We start from the raw sequence: 22,014 nt of genomic DNA on the forward strand, positions 1-22,014 counted from the left end.
ATGAAAACATCTCCAATTCCAAGCATTCGACTGAGACTGTGACATTGGAATAGCAGTCTTCCTCAGTGTATTCACTAAACCGTCATGTGGTCAATTATTAATAGGCCCGACATTCATCAATGGAGAGGAAAAGATAGTGTGGAGACACATAGATGTCACAGATAAAAGTCCTAATAAACACATTAATTGCCGGTATATTGAGATCTTGATGTTTTTTTTATTGTGCGCCAAGAGTCACATTATTGAAATGAAAATGATTAAGCACTCTGAAGTCATAAAAAGCATAAAAAAAAACATTGCAGCACACGTGCTCCAGCTCTGAATGCTACCAGTAAGCGCTTCTGGCTAAGTAAAGATAAGTGGCTTCAATTTCCTCTTGGTAAGATCTTGTTTCATGCAGATCTGGTATCAGGTAAACAACTTGCGAAACTGGTGTAGGTTCCCCGCACACAAACAAAAACACACACACATGAACACACATATATGAAATTGGTTGGTTGGCAGCTCTCAATGTTGAGTGCCAGGTTTTAAAGTGACTGGATCGATACAGGGGAGTGAATTGCCAATTTCAGTTTGTTCTATTGAAATGGGCTGGCGCTGCATTCTGGAGGGAGCGCACCTGAAATTGGCATTGGCAGAGTGGAATTGGATTTGTAAGGGAGAGAAAAGAGAAAAGAGAAGGACTTGGACACCTGCACATATACACATAAGACGTTCTTATGTCACTGATTCACGCATGGCATCCAAGCCAAATAATGGAGACGGCTATGAAACCCTGTCTTTACTGTGTCTCTCACCTTTCTGGAGCCACTCACACACCCTCACCCAGGGCTAATCTCGGGTTCTTCGATTGTATCGTCCACCGCATCAAGCTCTGAGCTGGAAGAGTAGATGATTGTGTCTCTTCACAGTGAATAGCTCATTCAGCTGATCTTCTGTGTTCTGTTTATTGGGATGACATGGACTGAAGCCATCACCAGGCTACAGCATGTATTGGCATGGAAGGAAGTCTGGCCAGAGAAACTATACACAATTTAAGCCATAGATTTGCAGTCCTTTCTAGCCTGACAAACCAAATCAACTGAACGCAGTTCAGGCTGAACAGAGCCTGTGGCGCTGGAACACAGAGGCACTTTGAATAAGGGACCCATGGAACTTCATGACTTCATCTTGTTCAGAGGCCCTTGTCAAACAAATGGTGACTGCATCCTGTCATGTTAAATCTCTGTTTGGGAAGGCAAACTGGGCGAATATTTGCATGAAATCTGAAAGCCAACTCTGCTTTGGTTCTCTACAAGTCCCAGCGAGCCCCACATGTGTGATGACCAGGGAGGAGGTGGGGTTCTTTGCTGCCGACCTTCTGCGTGATTATGATTGTGTCATTGTGTAGGTGTCACTGCAGAGGGTGCAGTCATCTGTCTTACCCCCACAAAGCCGAGTGAGCATTGTTACAAGACAAAGACGATGGAAAATGAGCAACAGTTACACAGAGTAACTCTGGCTCTCTGTACCTCTCTAAATAAATACCTTATTTACTTTACTCTATTTTAGAAACAAACTAGTTTATACAATGTGTTCAAGGTGTTTATACAGGACTCAACAGTAACAATTGCCAGGTTGCCATTGTCAACCATTTTGCAAAACTGGCAACCAGTTCTTGGCCTTTGCCATCAGTGGAAACATTCAAAAATGGGACAGTCCTTGCTGCGACATCAGTGACATTCAAATATTGCTGCTGCTGTCACAACAGGAGCCTGTCAACACTGCACATGTATAATATTTACTTGCTTTTGAACAGGGTTTGATTTTAAAGACATTGGTGAAGCAAAATAAGTTGTTCTATTGTGGGATGAAAGGTTCAACTTATCTGTCAACATTAGAAATGAAATGGACTGTACTTATACAGTGCTTTTCTAGTCTTCCAACCACTCAAAGCTGCTTTTACACTACATGTCACACACTCATTCACACACTGATGGCAAAGGCCTAAGTGCCAACCCCCAATCAGTTCTATGCCCATTCATACTTCGGTGTTCGGTGACTTGCCCAAGGACACTTCAACATGTGACTGTAGCAGTCAGGGATCGAACCCCTAACCTTCGACCGACGATCGACTCTACCACTGAGCCACAGCTGTAAGAGCAACCAAAGACAATACAACTAATTAGTTAAGTGTTGGTCTTGATCCAGCGTACACTGCAAGTACAACATACACATTCATAAGTACTGCATCAAGCTCAAACTATTTTGGTGATCATTATGATCACCTGCCAAATATTGTGTAGGTCCCCCTTTAGCCTCCAAAACAGCCCTGACCCGTCAAAGCATGGACTCCACTAGACCTCTGAAGGTGTGCTGAGGTATCTGGCAGCAAGACGTGAGCAGCAGATCCTTTTGTTCCTGTAAGTTGCTAGCCGGGGCCTCCATGGATCGGACTTGTTTGTCCAGCACATCTCACAGATGCTCGATTGGATTGAGATCTGGGGAATTTGGAGGCCAAGTCAACATCTTGAACTTGTTGACGTGTTCCTCAAACCATTCCTGAACCATTGTTGCAGTGTGGCAGGGCGCATTATCCTGCTGAAAGGGAATACTGTTTCCAAGAATGTGTGTACTTGGTTGTGTCACGTGTCAAAGTAACATCCACATGAATGGCAGGACCCGAGGTTTCCCAGCAGAACATTGCCCAAAGCATCCGCTGACTTTCCTACTTCGCATAGTGCATCATCATAGCGCATCTCCAGCCATGAAAGAGACAGTGATCCAGCCAGAGCTGGTTTGTAAATGCTGAAATACACCAGAGGAGGAACAACCTCTGCACTTAAGCATATTAGTTACAACAACAACCGTTCAGCCAACATTATCTAACAACTAACAGCCCAAATGCATGAATGAATCACAGCTACCAGTCAGACATATCTTCACTGAATAACTGCTCCCTCACTCACCCGAACAGATCAATGCTCTCTCACCCACACAGAACAGTCAGTGTTTGAACTGAGAGGGGATCAGATAAACATTTCAGTGGCTCAGTGTGCTTTGTATTTGATTGTATGTGTGGAAGTCAGTGGAGCATATTTTCCCTGTGGTTTTAATGATGGGAAAACAACTAACGTCAGTGTATTTCAGAGCACATAGCTGCTGAATGAGAAGACTGGACCATGGAAGTATTTAGGAACAACATACAGTATGAGAGGCATTTATACAAAAAGCTTACAAATATTCTTAATATATTTTAATTAGATACTGTAAAGTATTCCTCCTTCTACATACTGCTAAGTGTGTGAGTGTGTATGCACGGGTGTGTCAATGACTGAGACGCAACGGAGTAAAGATTGCTTGTGCTGAGTCACATTTTACATAAACCAACAATAAATACACAATTATCTCTGGGTAAATTATAAACATACAAGCTCTCTCACACACAGAGACACACATGCACACGTGCACACACACACACACACACACACACACACACACAGTGTGGAATCAAACGTGATAGCTGGGGTTGATTGTAACAACCTGATATGGGGATTTGAGGCTGCAGTTGTTTCCTCACTCTGTAGATGCTTATCTGACATTTTATGGCTTTGGGGTCTACACGCTGAGACTGTAAAACACACACACACATCATGTTCAAGCACACCCACACTAAGCAGTAAAGGAGTGGTGAGCCCCTATGACCACAAATACATCCTGGGGATTATAAGACGCTGTCTCAGTTGAACTGGAGCATTTGCACCCTGGACATAGGAGAGAGACGAGGTAAGACGGCAGCTGAAGGCTGTCCAGCTGTTCAAAGACCAATGATCTCTTTTTTATATTACAAGTATTATTCCATACTAATCCATTTGTATGTCATTCACTGATGAAACCGAATGATTTTTACTCAGATATTTCAACTCAATTATCAATGTGTGATTATACTGAATGAATAAAATGACTACCTTGAAAAATCCTACATGTCTTTTAGACTTTGCAAAGCTTGCAGATGTTTGTATTATGCACTTCAATCCACATTCTTGTGGACACACCAACTTTGTTAATGATAGTGTTGGTTATGTGAAGCTCTTTGCCAGTGGAGTAAATAATTCACTGTAACTTGCTACACAGCCTTGAAGAACAGATGTCTGTGGAGGGCTTTGAATACTGATGAGCAGTCAGATTTTTTTTTTTTCATTCAGATGTACTCGGCACTGATGCATATTTTTATTCCAGTCTTGGACATAATTATATTTGACAAACCTCCTCTCGGGCTCACACTAACTTTTAAGAATAAGTTCCAAAGTAACCAGTGAATTAAAGGGATCCAATTAAAGTTCAAATGCAACATCAGGTAATATTCTATACTTCCTGCACTCATGGGAAGCTCAGCCACAAAGTGCCCTTGTTTGTTGTTAATCGTGGATGCATTAACATGTATCATAATGTCTGCGTAATGGGAGAAGGAAAATGATATGCAGCAATGGTTGGAAGCTATTTTAAATCAATTAGCTAAATGATCTACAGGAAGTGTTTTTTTCTCTACGAGTGTCTTGGTGTTACATTTCAAGATTACAGGCACTTTTCAGTGCTTCTATATGATGTGCAGGGAGGTGTGCACGTTTGTCTCTCTCTTTGCCCTCGCCTGCTCTTCACAGCACATTAAACCGGGTGGCTATAAGCCTCTCATTCAACCAAATAGACACATACCCACACACACACATACAGACATTCACCTTGTTTTTGTCTCCAAGAGTACACTGAAGTGACGCCTAATTGCTTGACTGATATGACGGGTGCCTTTGCAAATACTACACCCGGCCTGTCTGGCAGATTTGTCGACTCCCTGTTTTGTTCTTTCTCTTGTTTTCTTTCCTTCACTGTATGATTTATTTTCCAAGTTAGTGCCTTTTTTCGACTTCACAAAGCGTTCGCACAGTCCAAGGTTAATGCAAGGAAAATATGTGTGCGTCAGATCTGTGTTTACTATATTTTTGTTGTTTTGTGCATGTGTGAGTGTGTGTGTGTCCTGCCAATGGGCCTCATTAAGCAAGGGAAGTTTTTGAGACCTTTGAGACCTTGCCTTTAGTAAACTTGGTGTCATTATTGGGTGTTAATGATCTTGGCCTTGGTAATCACTCACTGTGTATATGTGCGTGCACGTGTGTTTGTGTGTGTTAGATGGGGAAAAGGCGGTTCTCCGGTTTGGAGGTGAGCCTCATGGTCATGTTCGGATTGATTTCTGTGGCAGCCATCGCTCTCATAGTTCTGTTTGCCACCGGAGAGCCCGGAACCCTTACAGATGGTAGGTGAACACTCTTACACATAAAAGATGTATATGTAAAAATCAACTAAAAAAATAGCTCTGAACCTTCACCATGTCCTTAAAGTACTTTTAAAACTGTTAATGCTTGCTAGTTTCTGCAAACAGAGGAGCCATCCCAAAAACTTTGAACTTGTTTTGTGCAAGCTAGCTAGCTACAGATAGTTCCTGTCCTTATGGTCTTTCCTTTGAACACTACTCTTCAGAGGAAAGACTGGGAGGATGGGTGAGCTGGGAACCTTTCAAGTGCAAGTAATCGATCACATTTTCCCTGTAACGTAATGGACCGAGCTTGCCGTCAAGCATGTACGCTGGACTATTAAAAACTGTATCTTTTCCTTGACCCACAAGTTTATTAAAAGACATTAAACACCACATATTGCTAATCATCAACCTACAAAGAGCATATTTTTAGCCATAGTAAAAAGAAAAAAAGACACTTAACCTTGTGATTTTTAAATGTGTCAACATGTTGAATCATTACTGGTCCAACATGTTGGGTAAATATCCAACAAACCATTTTGTTTGTCGCTACCCTTTAAAAAGACACATATAAGCCCATTGTAACAGTCTTGTTGGGAGGTTTCTGTCGCCAGGCCTCCCAAAACCTCTACATATGGATTTTGAGTAATACACTACATGTGTGATTGTATAGGCCAAATGTACAGCTGCCTGTTGCTTTAAAGTCTGATGAACCTTCATCATCATGGTAACCATTATCTGTATCCAACGTTTTAATCCATCTCACCCCATAAAAAGAGGGAAGGTGACACTATAATACTGTTCACGAGGGCTATTAATTCATTGCTTTCATGGGTTTAAACCTAAAACTACTTTATAGACTGTATGCTGATTAATTATGGCAAGATCACTGGGTTTTGGCTTGAATTCTTGTTTTCTGTGAATATTTCATCTTTTGGCAGACACTACTGAAGCCTTCGTTCCTCAGTGTCCCACCATTCCTCTGGCTGAAAGGGTAGACTGTTTCCCTGATGCCGGAGCCTCAAAGGTATGAGTCACTGCATTTCCTATGATTTAAAGTCATATTTTTTGATTTCCAAATACCTTGCAAAGATGGTCATTAAAACAACCTTCCTCCTTGAACAGTTACAATGTGAGAAGCGTGGATGCTGCTGGAGCCCACTGGATGAGAGACATGTCCCCTGGTGCTTCTTCTCAACCAACCATGGATACACAGTGGAATCAGTGGAGCAGCCCAGTCCTTATGGTAAATCCTCATTCCCCTCTCGGTGTACCCTGCTCATGCACCAACCAGCTGATGAAAGTATTTGGATTTCTGTTTAGTTTATTTCCTCATTCTGCTCCACTTTCCTTCAATCTGTCTGTCTGTCTTCCTCCCATCAGTTTCCCCCTTAGTTTGCCTAAGGCTTGGTTTGCTGTGAAATATGACATGGATGGCATATCAGAAAACATGATTGACTTTGCAGCATGCAGGTTTTTCCATTTTCTGCTTGATTTCACTGCCGTATGTGGACTCAGTTATTGTGTATAAGCAAGGAGAACCATTGGACTTTTTCCAATCACATTTTTTTTTAAATAGTATAAAAACAATACTTAAAAAAAAAGAAAAATCTGGGAGCTTGTTGTGTGTGACAAAGGTGGTTAAATTGAAAAATGGCAAATGCTTAGCGGAACATTATCGAAGACAATTCAACAAGGCCTTGAGCTGATAAATAGGAATGAATGTACCTCTTCTTATATAAGTTAAACAGTGTTCAAATATATTCTTTACAAGCTTTCAGCCATGGAATGGCTCATAGCTGCTATGCAAATTACCCACGTTTACCTCAGAGGCAACCGAGGAGCCTGTAAGCTCTGTAAGCATGCTGCACCCTTTGATCATACTGGTAAATGAATAACTTGGGAATACATCTGTGTTAGAGCGAAATCCCATCCAAGTTCACCTGTCACATTTTCAGTCGAGTACTTTTGCACTGTTGCACTTTTATTTCTGTAGATCCCAGATCATTGTAGGTGATAAATATTTGTCATTTTCTATATATATTTTTTTACAGTTATGTTGCCAGTCAACTCATGCGGTTGCATGGCCTCTGTAATATTAAAACAGAATATTGGTCTGAAATGAGTCAGAAAATTGTATAATTATAAAAAAAATAAAGGAAAAGTTTAAAATCTGGCAGTCGAGACCTCAACATATATTTGCCAGGCTATTATCAGAGATTCCCTGAAATTACTGCGCCCAACAAAGAAATAGTCCCTCACATATTCCTCATAACATTTGTATGAATTAAAGCAACAATATATAACATGTAAATAAGTGAGCTTTATAGTGATTGCACCACATTTAGTTACCTTTTGACAGAGCCAGGGTGCGCCACTCTTTGTGGTTAGCTAAACTAGCCCACTTCTTGTGTTAGCTTTATATTTACTGCACAGTATCATTCTTGCCATGTGACTCTACGGAAGTGAATAAGCTTATTTACTAAATCGTCCTTCTGCTCCAATAAAACATCAGATGTTTTGTCAATAAAACAAAGCTTAAAATTTGGATAAACTCGCTTTATCCAGTTTTACTGAAGGAAATGAAAAGTGTATGAGAAACATATACAGTATATTTGTTCATAACCCTAATCCTTCTGCTGTTGTGTTTAATTCTGCAGTAATGAAAGCCCAGCTGAAGAGAATGGTCTCTCCGTCTTTATTCGGGGCCGACATAAAAGAACTGGCATTTCAGGCTGAGATGCAGACAGACAAAAGACTCCGATTTAAGGTACACACTGACGGACACAGTGTGTCTTTTTTCAGCACATTTCTTTTAAGGGCAACAAAAGAAGATAAATCTATTCCAGTCAGATTAATTTCAGAAGCAGTCTCTTCTAAAGCATGTTTAACATTCTGTGTACAACAAAAGAGAGAAAAATACAAATATACAAGTACGAACATGACCGCGAGATATGGGGCCACGCTCATATCGCCTGTGTGCTTCTTTCCTCTCAACAGATCTATGATGCCCACAGGCAAAGGTTCGAGGTGCCCCATGAGCACGTCAGCAGCCTCAACAGTAACCAAACCAGCCCCATCGGCAACACACTGGAGCTGACAAACAAGCCCTTTGGCCTGACTGTGCGCAGGAAGGAGACCAAAAAAGTCCTGTGAGTGCATACTATATGTTGGTCCATGTATTTGTTGTGTATGCAGAGGAGGTTATTTATAGCAACAATAGCACATTGCATGGCATGTGGACAGTGAAAGATTTCCAACGCATACTGTGTATATTGAACAAAATAACATAATGTGCATTCAGGCGTGTTCTCCATGATTACTATACACTGTAACACATAATAATATATGCATACATAGGGTATATATTACTCTATAGCTGCACCTGTACTGAGGGCTGAAGACATTTTGTAGCTGATACATTCATAGTAGCAGCAGATAGTTATGGTGAATATTATTAAGATAATACTGCTAGCTATATTCCTAGTAGATTGTGTGGATGTATTTCTGGAGGCAAAAGGACTGCAAGTGCCATCGTGCCCCAAAAATATTATGAGACAAGCTGAGCTGTTGAATATTTAATCTGGTGTTTGACCTCATGCTCCTCTCCTACACTTGTTATCCACAGTATTCTCACAATCACGCTATAGACGATTGGCAGCAGTCAATAGATCTGTATCGATTCTTTGTATCTCATGCAATTATGCCCCTCTATGGTGGTTTGTGCGCCACATAATCTCATTAGCATGCATTATACCACATAATGACATGGAACACCTTCCCATGCTAGTTTCCCACGGCAACAAGTAATTATGCTCACGTCAAGTTTGTGAGCCCTGGGTGACAATGCATTGATCAATTACCCCAATGTGTGTGTGTGCGCACAACTCACACACTTCATATACGACATCAAAAGGCATTAAACCATTATTATCCCAGGTAGCAGGGTACGTTCCCATAACATTGTCTAACATTACCTACAAGTTCAAATTACGTTTGAATCTACGTTTGAATCTAATATTCGAAGAACGTTTTAAGGATGTTTATCATTTCAAATAAAGTTCTTGTAACGTTAAAAAACGTTTTAACTGCAATATTCTGCAATATTACCAGAACATCTCACATAACATTCTCAGAACAAAACATTTCCAGCTGGGATCCTTGATGCAATGTAGAATACAGCACTCTGTGATAAATACCTGCTGTTAGGGCACAAAAACCCATGGTTTTATTACTACTAGGATGTAATGCACGCAAAATCACGACTTCTTCACTAATGATGTTTTGCACACCGCTGTGGTTCATTGTTGTGAATCAGAGCTGACTGCAAATTATGGTGCATGACAAATGCTCTTGCAAGGCAAACGTTTATCTCATAGATGACTCAGATGTCTCTCTTATGGAAAAGGTGAAAGCCAAAGCTTGTCTTTTGACATTTTAGCACAGATTGTGCAGCCAGGATCAAACATTTAGCAACAAAAATCCTCTCCTAACATTATGATTTCACTGTTTATCACCGTCCACACTGAAACAGTTTATTTCCATTGTGAAATGTTCTCGCATCACGAGACAACCTTGGGCTTATCTCTTTAACTTACATCACATACCGGTGTACCAAGCAGCGGTGCACTGCACATGACCTTCAACCAGAAAGAGAGAGACTGTTTTGTAGATTAGAAGCTGTTTAGCAATCACAATGCTTTAACTTTCCTTTGCTCCCATAACCCTGCCTTTATTAGGCCACTTGTTATGTGAATCCCCATAACCACTCAGGGTGCTTTCGTTTGGATCCGTATTAGAGGGCAGACACCCGCTGCTCATGCTTAACCTATTACAGAAAAATTACTAACGTGGCAAAAGCTGAATGCATGTAATTCGTCAACATTTAAAACTGCATGATATTAATCATTTGGTTACATTATTAAGCTTACAAGTGACAGATTTTTGGGGTTTAATGATAAGTAGTAGTAGCCAAAACACATAGAACATTACTTTTGGAATAGGCTGTACTGTACTTGTGGACTCGGCCTTAATGTCCTGTTCCTGCCTTGGAAGTTTTTATCAATAAGATTGGATCCAACTTTTTTATGATTTTACAACTATTTGATATTTCTTGATCACATTAGCAACAACTACCTGCCGTTATAAATCTATAAAAATTGAATTGATATCAAAGTTTAGGGCCACGTATTTAGTTCTGACATCATTAAACTGCACCAGGTCATCATCAAGTATTTATTAAGGTATCATTTCCTCAGATATCCAAAGTTGCCTTGATAGATAGAGATAATGCACGTGTTATCACAAATGCCCTGCTCTTTGGCCTGTCTGGCTGGCGTGTGGGTGCTCCTTCCAGTAATATAAAAAGCTACTGATAAAACGAATTGTCACCAAACATAAATATAAGAAGTCAATCTTTATTGAAGGTTAAAATAATAATAAGATGAGATTAAATGTTCTTTGTCTAGTTTATGTGTGTGCTTGTGTTACCGTTCATTAGGTTTACCGCGTGTACAAACTTGACTCCTACATTTCTTCTCTCTTTGCTTTGGCCGCTGTAGACAGCTGGAGTATAGTCTTAGTATTTCAACCACCGGTGTATGTCTTGTTTTGAAGGCTGGAGAAAAGCTACCCAGAGGGCTTATTAGAGTTTGATGGGATGGTCTGTCTTCTCTCTGGTTTTTCTTTCTACAACTCAACTCCTCCACACGTCCTTGTCTCATTCCCACTCCCACTCTCTCTTCTCGCTTCATCTCACCCTCACTTTCTTTCTCCTTTGTCTCTCACATTTTCTCTCTCTCTCTCCATCTTTTTTTTCCTCTTTCCCACATCCCCCTGCTCTTTCACACATCACTCTGTCTTCTCACCTTCTCACCTTTTTTTTTTTTTTAATACATGTAGGTTCGACACGACAATGGGCCCGCTGGTGTTTGCAGATCAGTACCTACAGCTGTCTGCTAAGCTTCCATCCAATAATATCTATGGCCTGGGAGAGCATGTGCATAGACAGTATCAACATGACACCAACTGGAAAACCTGGCCCATCTTCACCAGAGACGCTTTCCCCAATGGGGTGAGGAGCACACACACACAAGCACACACACATTAAGACACCTGTGCATTCAGTGTATCTGCATCTATGCATATGTCAATCCCTGTAAATCTCTGCTGTGCCAGACATATTGTGTCCTCAAAGGCTTACACTTGACAGCTGTACCTGTGGTGTGTGTATGTGCACATGTGTAAGATGCATGTTTACATGTGCTCGCAACATGTGTATTCCCCCTCCCAAAGGGCTTATAATTGAATGCCTTCTAAGCTGATTAGGTGGTGAAGTCAACCCCACAGCCTTAGTGAGTCTACCACATCCGCCCTGTGCCTCACACGTCTTCCATTTGTCTCTTTATCCTGTCTGTCTCTCTGCGTCTTCCCTGCAGGGGTCCCATAACCTCTATGGACACTACCCGTTCTTCCTCTGTCTGGAAGATGAGAGTGGGAAGTCATTCGGGGTCTTCCTCATGAACAGCAATGCTATGGGTAACTATGAACACACGTGCAAGCACACGTGCTGGCTCGGAGAAACACAAAAATGCATGCATAAAGGAAGAGTACAGATACACAACCAAACAATTACATGTGGCTGCACAAATTAGGACACATTAACAGAACCTATGAGATCACATATGCATAAATTAGGCATCCAAATAAGCTCGAAATAGAGGTGTTGCAGGGGCACTCTTGTTTAAAGGGCATTTAAGGGTTATAATTTATAGTTGAGGATGTTATTGGGACTTATTTGGCAGTGTTTCCGTCTCTGGTGTCATTTTTCAGAGGTGACTCTGCAGCCGGCTCCCGCTGTGACCTACAGAACGATCGGAGGAGTCCTTGACTTCTACATTCTCTTTGGAGACACACCAGAACAAGTGGTGCAGGAATTCCTGGAAGTGAGGCACAAAATAATGACTAGTGATTTATTTTTAACTCATTCTGTGTACAACAATGTTTCTAGTACTCTTGTTGTGCAAAAGTAGCTAGGGAGTTGCCTTGGCACAGTGAGTGAATTAAAAACATGTCCTCTTGTGTTGTTCAGCTCATTGGCAGGCCCGTCATTCCTCCCTACTGGTCACTGGGTTTCCAGCTTTCACGGTGGGACTACGGCAGCCTGGCGGAGGTCAAAAAAACGGTGGAGAGGAACCGTGCTGCAGGCATCCCATATGTAAGTCTGTCTGCCTGCTTTTTTTTTCTTTTCAGGCGGCCTACCTGCAGTATGTCTGACATATTTTTGTCTTCAAGCGTATCATAAATCTGAATTTACTTTACTACATGAGATAAAAAGTTTTATCGGATGAGATATCACATATTTCTGGTGCACGAAAAAACTCCTCACGTGTCTGACAATTTGACACTTAATATCTCAGCCCTATGTTGTAGGTGTATAACTCGTCACATTTTGTTCATGCTGTGTTTATAAGCACAATAAAGTCATATCAGAGTTGGTCTATGGTGGTGCTGCGAGTTCTGCAGATGATTCACGCTGCTCTGATTTCATGAAGAACAGGAAACTGCTCCACCCAAAGGATCAGGAACATGAGAATACAGTCCAGTAAATTAAAGCATGCAATTGCTCTGACTTTTGCACTTCAGGCATTGATACGCTTTAAAGGCAAGCAATAAAAATGGGGCACAAAATAGGGTCAAACCTTTAAAATTTGTATTTTGGCGCCCCCTGTGGACAAAGTGGAACCTCTTCTCTCTTTGCTGTTCTTTTGAGCTTCCTTTTTACATTCAAACACATCACTCGCTGTGAGTCTTTGCCATGTAAAATAATGCAAAATGTTAACCGTCCCCGTCTGACCCCTACACCCCGGGCAGCAGTTACAAGCATTCACAATAAATATAAAGATATAATCGATGTTGTCGCTGACGGTCTTGTGTGCTTTTGTAGCTCATATAGAGGTATCAGTATTAATTAGAGTCTGTTTCATAACCAGCTAAAAACTCCTCAAAGGAGCTTTAAGACAAAATAAGCATTTCAAAGAATCAAAAAAATCATGCAGTGACAATGCACAGTATGCACATACATGGGCTATTTCTTCAGCAGCTGTATAGCTTTTGGGTGGGAAAGCGAAGGGAATCGATACTTCACCTAGTGCACACCTTGTTAAATTTGAACCACTCATGCACTACTGTGTAGCTCCAGAGGCGAGCGCCTTAACCACTACACTATCTGCCGAGACGTGATATGAAGGTTGAAGCAGCAGTTGGATAGACAGTCAGAGTGATAGGGATGGCCTTTAGCTTAGACGGGGTAATCCAGCTTTCTGTCAAATAATGGAGAGTCTGCCGGGCTCTACAGGTTCAATCCCGGGACAACTATTTTTCAAGCATCGCTGAATGTTAGCGCTGATCAAAGATCAATCGACTGAGTTCCTTTCATTATCTCATTCATCCTGATCTGAATGTTAAAACTACTTCAACACCTCTTCCCTTCTGAGACACTTGATAAATACCAGTTCTGGTTGACATTTTCCTGGGAATGATTCTCACTGCTTATCTTTCTCTAAGCCTGCAACTAGTAACTATCAAAAGTCCATTCCACGCAGGGCACTGATGTTTGGTATAGTTGCAACCCTTAATTACTTAGGCAAACTCCTCGCTCTTATCTTTATATGGCTCCATAAAACACTTCAACTCTATCACAACTCAGCAACGACTGCACGAATCAAGGGCGCGGTTTGAACTCTGCCTTATTTAAAGATCAAATACAAACAGATTTCAAACCCATCTCAATGTTTTATTCTGATAATCTCCAATCTCTCTTTCATAGCAAAAGACATTAGGATGCAGCTGCTTCCTCTCCTGCCGTACTCAGGGACATATTTGATAACCATTAGATAGACCACAGAGGGCATTATCACATTCAGCCTAATATGTCTGGAGCTGATTACCATTAGAGGAAGGATCTGGCAGAGCCGTCCAAACCATCTGCTCTATCGATATGAAGTAGACTTTGGCAGACAACAGACAGACTGAGAACAAGCATAAAATCACACCCGCACCAAAAAAATAGAAGAATGTGTTAACATTCCCATTGTCCTCCCAAGGTTTAGCAGCACATTAACCTGGATGTTTGCACTCACAACAGGCCTCCAAAAGTCCAACAAAGCCAGGTCAGCAGACAAGCTAGCTGTTAAACACATTAGCTCACAGTGCAAACGCTAAACAGTGTTTTTTCTAGCCTTGCTGAGACGATACACTGTGTTAGGATGACACATTCATTGAATTTTGAGTGGACGCATCCAAGTTCTGCACAGAATTTCTGGGTACATTTAAGAGATATTCAGAGCAGGTTTTTTATTGAGTGGATTCATGCATGATGCAAATGTGATTTTAATGCATGAAAACCATGCCAGCATTTTAGCATTTCCAATGAAGCTTTGAATATCAAAAGGCATCTCTGCTTTCTGCATGCAGGACATTCAGTACACTGACATTGACTACATGGAGGACAAGAAGGATTTCACTTATGACCGAGTCAAGTTCAGCGAACTGCCTGAGTTCTCCGACTACCTCCACGAGAAGGGGCAGAGATACATCCTCATCCTGGTAAGTAGTTCTTTACTGTGAATGAAGAAGTTTGTGTATTTGTATCATTAAAATGTTCCCTTTAAACAAGCCTGTGCTGCAACAGATCAATGTACCTTGCATTTCTTGGAATCTAACTCCTAGTTTGATAGCACTGTTATTCTTGGATCAGCTTAACTAACCAACATGTGAATCTTTTGAATGCAGCAATGAATGTTTAATGTTATTATATGTGTATTTCTGTGTTCCAGGATCCTGCAGTAGCTACCAGTAAGAGGGTTGGGAACACTCCATATGAAGCATATGATCGTGGGAATGTGAAGAACGCCTGGGTCACTGAATCAGATGGGAAAACTCCTCTGCTCGGAGAGGTGAGCTGTCCTTTTATCAATTCTCAATTTAAGCAAACATTTCCCTCCTCCAGCCTCCATCCAACGTACGTCCTATGACTCCATCTTTTCTAAATGCCTCGTCACACAGTTGTTCATGTCATCAAGATTTCTCATACAGGCCAACCTTAACGCTGGATAGCGAATGTCAAATCCTAGCGTAGGATGAGCATAATGCGTCACGCGGCTGTATACTGTAGACCAAAGAAACAAGTGATACATATGTTTGAGAGGTCAACTCAATGTATATTTGTGTGGCAGCTCATTATCACAAGCTGCCTAAGGGGGCTTTATAATCTATACAGAGCTACAGTGACTGCAACAACAATATATTAAGTTCAAATTATGATGGAGTTTATGTTGGTTAAGGTAAGAGATAAATGTGATTATCAGTGGCCTTGTGTGTGAATTATTGTATACAAGCACATGTTCGGCCCTATGTAACCATTGACTCTTGTATTGCACTTTTCCGGGTGAGATACAAGGTCAAAGTCTGGCCTTTGTGAAATATATACTCATGATGATTGCAGAAGGTTTGAGCCCAATAAAACATTAATGCGTTGAGGTACGTTGAGAGATTCTAAGCATAAATAAGAGATCTAAGCACCTGTTGACTTTGCGTGTTGCATGACTCATCAAAATCGTTCAGCGCTGAAGGTCAAGACATTATACAACATATCATGCAACATAAGCATGTATATATGCATTCCCTGTGTGTACTCAAGTGTGTGTGTGACTGTTTCCGAGTCTCCGTCAAGCCATAATATTCCCTAATGGAAGTTCAAGCCGCCGTTATGTTATTTCTGATCCTTTTTCCCACTGAGCTGCTGTTTAAAAGGCTCTACCCTGCAGAGAGGGCTGGAGGTGGGGGGTAAAAGTCTGTCGCTCCCGAGCTTTTATAGTGTTGCTTTTGATTACGCACACGATTAGGCCCAGTCCCTCAGCTAATCGCTTTCTCATGCTGTTTATAACAGGTCAAACATATGCATTGATTCCACATTAGTGTTTAATCTTAAAATGTTACGCGTCACCGCATCACGGATTAAGTGTGCATGTGCCGGTGAGACGGAGACGGGGGGAATAAAAGTCAGTCTGTGTGTGCACCTATGTGTATCCGTTTCCATAAATGAGAGGCTATTCTTGGTTGTTTGTGCTTTATGTCTGCGCACGCATGTGTGTGATTATAATTGATTCTAGTTTATTTCCATATGAATGTATGTGTCCCGGTTATCAAAACAGTGGGGTCTTTGCACGATGACCTTTGCGGTAGCTGTTTCAGTGATAAAGGAGATACAGCGACAGGCTGCTATTTATTCTGCTTTTAAGACGGCTAATTGCTCGCAAAGATAAGGATGAAAGCATTTCCTGGTGGCCCCATATGTTTCGGTGTGCGAGTAAAAGCGTAGCACGACCTCATGCATTTCTATCCAAAGCTCACAAAAGGGATGGGAGTAAAGACAGCGTCGCAGAGAGATAGGAGTCTACGTGGGTTTAAAGGTAGGAATGACAGACAGAAACATGGGCAGAGAAAAAAGGCAGGTGCAGGTAGACCGACAGTCACAAATAATAGATTAGAGAGTAATGTACAGGGAGACAGACTGTCTGTCTTTCTGAGCGGTAGAGTGACAGGGATGTACACAGCAAGGGACAAGAGACAAAGAGACAGATTATCAAGTAAACACAAAAAACAAGAGACAGACCTGCCTCTGTTTCCGAGCACAGATATAAAGCAGAGACAGACGGGTAATGACATAGACAGGCAGACTGACAGACAGGAGAGCATAAAAACAGACACACAGGCATAAAGATAGAGTGAGATACGCTGCTACAAATGCCAGCAGATTTGTTGAGAGTGTTTACTGGAGTGTCAGTGTTAGTAAGCAGCTGGAGACGTCAGAGAGACAAAATCTAGAGATAAAATGGGAAGAAACGACTGTAAAAAGAAAGATGGAGACTGCGGGGGACTATCAATAAGCTCTGACCTTGCAGTTCTGACCACCTGCCAAAAACATCTGCCTGTAAATCTACCTGTGTGTGTGGGGGTACGTGGGTGAATGTGGGCACGTGAGCGTACATAACATGATTCATGTCTTTGCTACAAACTGGGTTGTAAAGTTATTGGCAGTGGAAGTAAAAGGTAAAAGATAGCTAGCAAGAGCAACCTTGAGATTTAATATCTACTTTGTTCTATCTACGGGAGGGTTCACACAAAACGCGCACACACACACACACACACACACACACACACAAAATCTCTGCCTTTCTCTGTGGATTAATCATTTTTTCTCAATACATGTCATTAAGGACGACTTCTAACACACAGTCACGTCTAGAGATTTCTATTGCATTATCGATTTCTCCTCTCCTCTTTTCTCTTCCTCAGCGTGTCTGTCTCTCTCTCCCTCCTCTTTCTCCTCAGACATCGCTCTCTCTCATCAATCCCGCCCCCTCCCTTACTTCATTTCTCCTCTTCTGTTCTTTTTTTCTTTGTCATTTCCATATCTCCTCAGCTGTTACCGTGACATTTCCATAGGCCCACTTTTTGCATCTGTGAAGCTCACTGCGGCTACGCCCTCTTAGCTGATCGTGCACCATGATGTTGTTCGCATGTGCAGTATTGTAGAGTTAAAAACGTGTTGCAGAAGTCTTGTCAAAAACACACATTCACCTCACACACTCTCTCTCCCTCTCAGGTGTGGCCAGGAGAGACTGTATTTCCAGACTACACCAGCCAAAGTTGCATCGACTGGTGGGTTGATGAGTACGAGCGCTTCTCCAGGGAGATCAAGCACGATGCCCTCTGGATTGTAAGTCAGTTAAAATACATAAAATGAAGATTTACTTACAGTTTTTTCTCTGACCAAGGATTCTGAACCTGACAATAATCCACAGCCACTTACGTGCACATCGGGGCAGCTTACATTTTCAGAGGCAATTACACGCCTTTGGACAGAACACCCGGGCCTGTAAAGAGCACCAAACAAAAGCTGACACAACAGGCTGAAATTCGTATAATACTCTAAATGATTCCTTGGCTGAAAAGTTGGCTTCACCTCACTCATTACCTGAGCTGTTTGCTGCAGTACACACAATTCCACATTTTACATTAAACCCCTATGCTCAACCCAAGTCACTTTATTGTTGTCAATGAGGGGTGAAACTTTTAGCATGTTACCACTTAAAGTGGTAATCTCAAAGATCTGTTTCGTTGTCTTTGGCGGCACCAATGGCAAGAAACGATAATTTCAGCACACTTCCCAGATATCCAGACAGTGTTGCATGTGTGACGTCCACGGTTGGCTCCGGTTGTAACTCTTTATTTTCCTCGGTGACAGTCGCTTTCCTTTTTAGACTGTTTGCCTTCATCTGTGCGTCGAATTTGTTTCTTTTTCTTTGGATTGTCACTTATTTTTGAAGTTGTATCTGTCGTCATCGATCTTTTCTTTGTTCTGCAATAGAAGATAACTGTTGACTCGCAACACTTGCAGAGACCGGAAAATAAGCAGCTTCATGTTGCTTTAGCTCCGCCCACCGATCTCTAGCAGACCAACCACTGCTGGGTGATAGAAAAGGCATCACTAACGGCTTTTATTAGTGGGCCATAGGCTCAATCCCCATTGTGTTACCTCATTCGGCGATAGATAGTGACTTAACAGACATTTATTTTTGGTTTGTCATGAATTATCATTATTGTATATATATTTTTTTAAGATTATTTTTCTGGCTTTTTGACTTTATTAGATAGGGCAGCCGAAGAGAGACAGGAAATGTGTGGAGTAGAGAGTGGGGGATGATGATGATAGGCAGACAAGTGGGTAGTCGAACCTGCGATCACGGCATCGAGGACTGCGGCCTCTGTATATGGGGCACCCGCTCTACCGACTGAGCTAAACCAGCGCCCCATGACCCTCGTTATTGCCTTAAATGATTACTTTTAACATATGGGCTTCTTTATTAATCAATGCTCTCTGGTGCACTTTCAGGACATGAATGAGGTGGCTAATTTCAAGAAAGGGTCCATTAAAGGCTGTGCTGATAACAACCTCAACTACCCTCCCTACACTCCAAGTAAGACACTTCATGAACAGCTTTAATATCCATCATAATTGTGATTAAGATTAGACACTTTATCATAATGTTTGCCCTTGCTTAAATAACAGAGCATAGTGCACTAAGGTAACGGTACTGCAAAAAACCAGAGGATGTCACAGGCCTGCAGCTTGTGCACCAAATCCTGTGCACAAGTTGATAAATTTAACACAAAATCTCATAAAGAAAGTTCAGGTCCAGAGGAAAACTCATCTAAAGTAGTGGGTCCCTGGTGGGGAATTTTGGAAATGACTCGTTTGCCATGTCTTTTACTAGAACTGTATCCCAGACAGGCTGATCATAACTGGAGAAAGCATGTCCCCTGATGCCTCCTTTTTATTGCACTTCTCCTTAGTCATCCTCTTCCCCCATTGCTCTTTCTGTACCTCATTCTCCCTACTTCCTGCTGTGGTATATATCAATGTCTCTCCTTCCTCCCTCACTGTGTCCTATATTTTGTATTCATCCCATACCTCCACTGAACTTACCCCATCTCTTTACCTCCTTCATCTCTCCTCTACCCCAGAGATCCTGGATGAGGTGATGTACAGTAAGACTCTGTGTATGGATGCCAAGCAGGCCTGGGGGACCCACTATGATGTCCACAGTCTGTATGGCTACTCTATGGTGCTGGCTACTGAAAAGTGAGTGCATTTACAATCAGTTATGACCGTTTGGCTGCCCTGTGCTATGGAGGCCAACTTGCTCTCACCCCTTCAGAGCAACGAGCCACTGGCAGATTGGAGTAGTGTCAGAACAGTGTAACACACAGAATCTTTAAAATCGAGTGTTGCAGGACAAGAGGTCATTTGGAAAAGGCCCTTTTGGAGTTAACATGCAAATGTGCAACTGAGAAATCTGTCTGTTAAGAGCAGCAGTGACTTCTGCCCTCTGGTAAATCATTGCACGTGACTCTTGCAGACCATTTGCAAGTTGCATCCCATGTGCTTAGTGCTGAATGTGTTTTAATGAGCCCAGCTCAGAAGGTTAGTGAATGAATTCCTCATCTGGGTCTAATATTGAAACGGTTTAAAGGCCCATTAGTTAAACAAACCAACAGGGAGGCATCAATATAAATATAGCATATAATCAATGAGATTGAAATTGATGAAGAATTAACCAAATTAAAGTTTATATGAATTGCTTTATGCTTAATTTATCTATATCAAGGCAGAATACTTCCACTAGTTGAGTGCGCACATGCTAGCTTAAACACAGACTTTTGACCTGTTATACCTTTAACCCCCCTCAGTCTGTGCATAATTCTATATGCATTGTTTACAGAGGTGTAAGTAATGAATTACAAGTCCTCATGTTACTGTAATTGTTTAGGGCGGGAAAGTAACTAAGTGACTTACTTTAAAGGGCGGGTTCGCTGATTTTCATCCTCAGTCCTATCATGCTATTATGGGGACACTATCCGCTTCTCCAGTGGGCCCCTGGAAAACCTCCGCCAGAGGACGTAAAACGCGTCATCTGGCGGGGGCCAGGGAGCTTGCTAAACTACGCTTCCTCAATCTAGGACGCCTGACTCCGATGTCATGTCTCGTTCAAAATCGTCGTTGAAATGTAGACTGCAGACCCAAAGATTTTTTAGACGATCCACCGGTATATTCTCGTTGCATTTCAGATTCTGTACCGCTCTAAACCATTGCCTGCAGCGGTCAATGTCTTTGACTGGAAAACAGTATTATTTCACTCCAGTGTGTCTTGCTTGGCCATTCCTTTCAGAGGAAGGGGCGCACTGCGCGCTGGGTGTTGTAGGAATGTAGAATGGGCAAAACCATGAGCTGTTTGTACAAATTTCTCCACAGCAATGGTGCCAATGTTGGGTATTATTGCTTCTGTCGACTACAGAGAACACCAGCTTTGAGTGAATCAGAGAATCAGAAATACTTTATTTATCCCCAGCAGCAGTGGTTTTTTCCAGGGGCGAATTGCTCCTTTAAGTACTTTTTAAGTGAGCTACTTTTTGAGTCATTTTTTAACACAAGTAACAGCACTTCCACTTGAGTAGAATATTTCAGTACTCCTCTGATTGTTGATGCAGGTAGCAAACTACTTTTAGTTTAGTGTATAGTCCAATTAGCAATTTGATGTAAAGCCTCTGAAGTTACATGTAACAAACAAAAACATGTTGCCTTGTATCTGCAACTATGCTTGGATACCACACAATTTATTCCAGTCATGATATTGGGCTGTGTGACCTGAGTCTAAAACTCGTCGTCGCTAATTTCTATTTCCATCACAAAACTTTAACAAGAAATTTGAAAAGTCAGAAGCAGAAGTCAGCATAGTTAGATGAGTAACTTTTACTTTAACATCATAGAGGTATAAAGGCTGCAGTTACATCGAGTTTAGTGCAGTAATGTCTCTAGTCTGGAAGCCCTTAGCTAGTCATTTCACACAAGGCTAAAAGTTGGCATCAGTTGCTGGAATTGTAATTTGCTCTAATGGTGATGGTATGGGAAATTGCATCAATTAGAAGGAAGCACACACCTGCACTAATGGGTTTTCAGCCGATGGAAAATAACCTCCACTGAAACTAAACAAATGCACATACATCCCTTGATGCAGTGATCAAGACTATACCAGCGCAAGAGAACTGAATTATAAAAATGTTGGTAAAATGTAACTTTAGGTTATATATTTGAAGCCAGTATT

At 41.6% G+C, this 22,014-nt stretch overlaps 1 protein-coding gene across 1 annotated transcript in view; it reads left to right on the forward strand.

The window, feature by feature from the left end:
• Positions 1 to 5,163: 5,163 nt before the first annotated feature.
• Positions 5,164 to 22,014, forward strand: part of si (sucrase-isomaltase) — a 62,602-nt gene continuing 45,751 nt past the window's right edge. Inside the window, exons 1-14 of the mRNA XM_069668250.1 lie at positions 5,164 to 5,287; positions 6,229 to 6,314; positions 6,413 to 6,533; positions 7,948 to 8,057; positions 8,288 to 8,439; positions 11,189 to 11,360; positions 11,725 to 11,824; positions 12,119 to 12,231; positions 12,378 to 12,503; positions 14,762 to 14,893; positions 15,124 to 15,243; positions 17,955 to 18,068; positions 19,245 to 19,329; positions 19,877 to 19,994. Of these exons, the coding sequence (XP_069524351.1) occupies positions 5,164 to 5,287; positions 6,229 to 6,314; positions 6,413 to 6,533; positions 7,948 to 8,057; positions 8,288 to 8,439; positions 11,189 to 11,360; positions 11,725 to 11,824; positions 12,119 to 12,231; positions 12,378 to 12,503; positions 14,762 to 14,893; positions 15,124 to 15,243; positions 17,955 to 18,068; positions 19,245 to 19,329; positions 19,877 to 19,994 (1,673 nt within the window). The remainder of the gene's footprint in view (positions 5,288 to 6,228; positions 6,315 to 6,412; positions 6,534 to 7,947; positions 8,058 to 8,287; positions 8,440 to 11,188; positions 11,361 to 11,724; positions 11,825 to 12,118; positions 12,232 to 12,377; positions 12,504 to 14,761; positions 14,894 to 15,123; positions 15,244 to 17,954; positions 18,069 to 19,244; positions 19,330 to 19,876; positions 19,995 to 22,014) is intronic.

The sequence above is a fragment of the Semicossyphus pulcher genome, unplaced genomic scaffold (assembly GCF_022749685.1).
Source record: "Semicossyphus pulcher isolate SPU_LCO1_2020_fin unplaced genomic scaffold, fSemPul1.0.p SCAF_19, whole genome shotgun sequence".
Taxonomy (NCBI): Eukaryota; Metazoa; Chordata; class Actinopteri; order Labriformes; family Labridae; genus Semicossyphus; species Semicossyphus pulcher.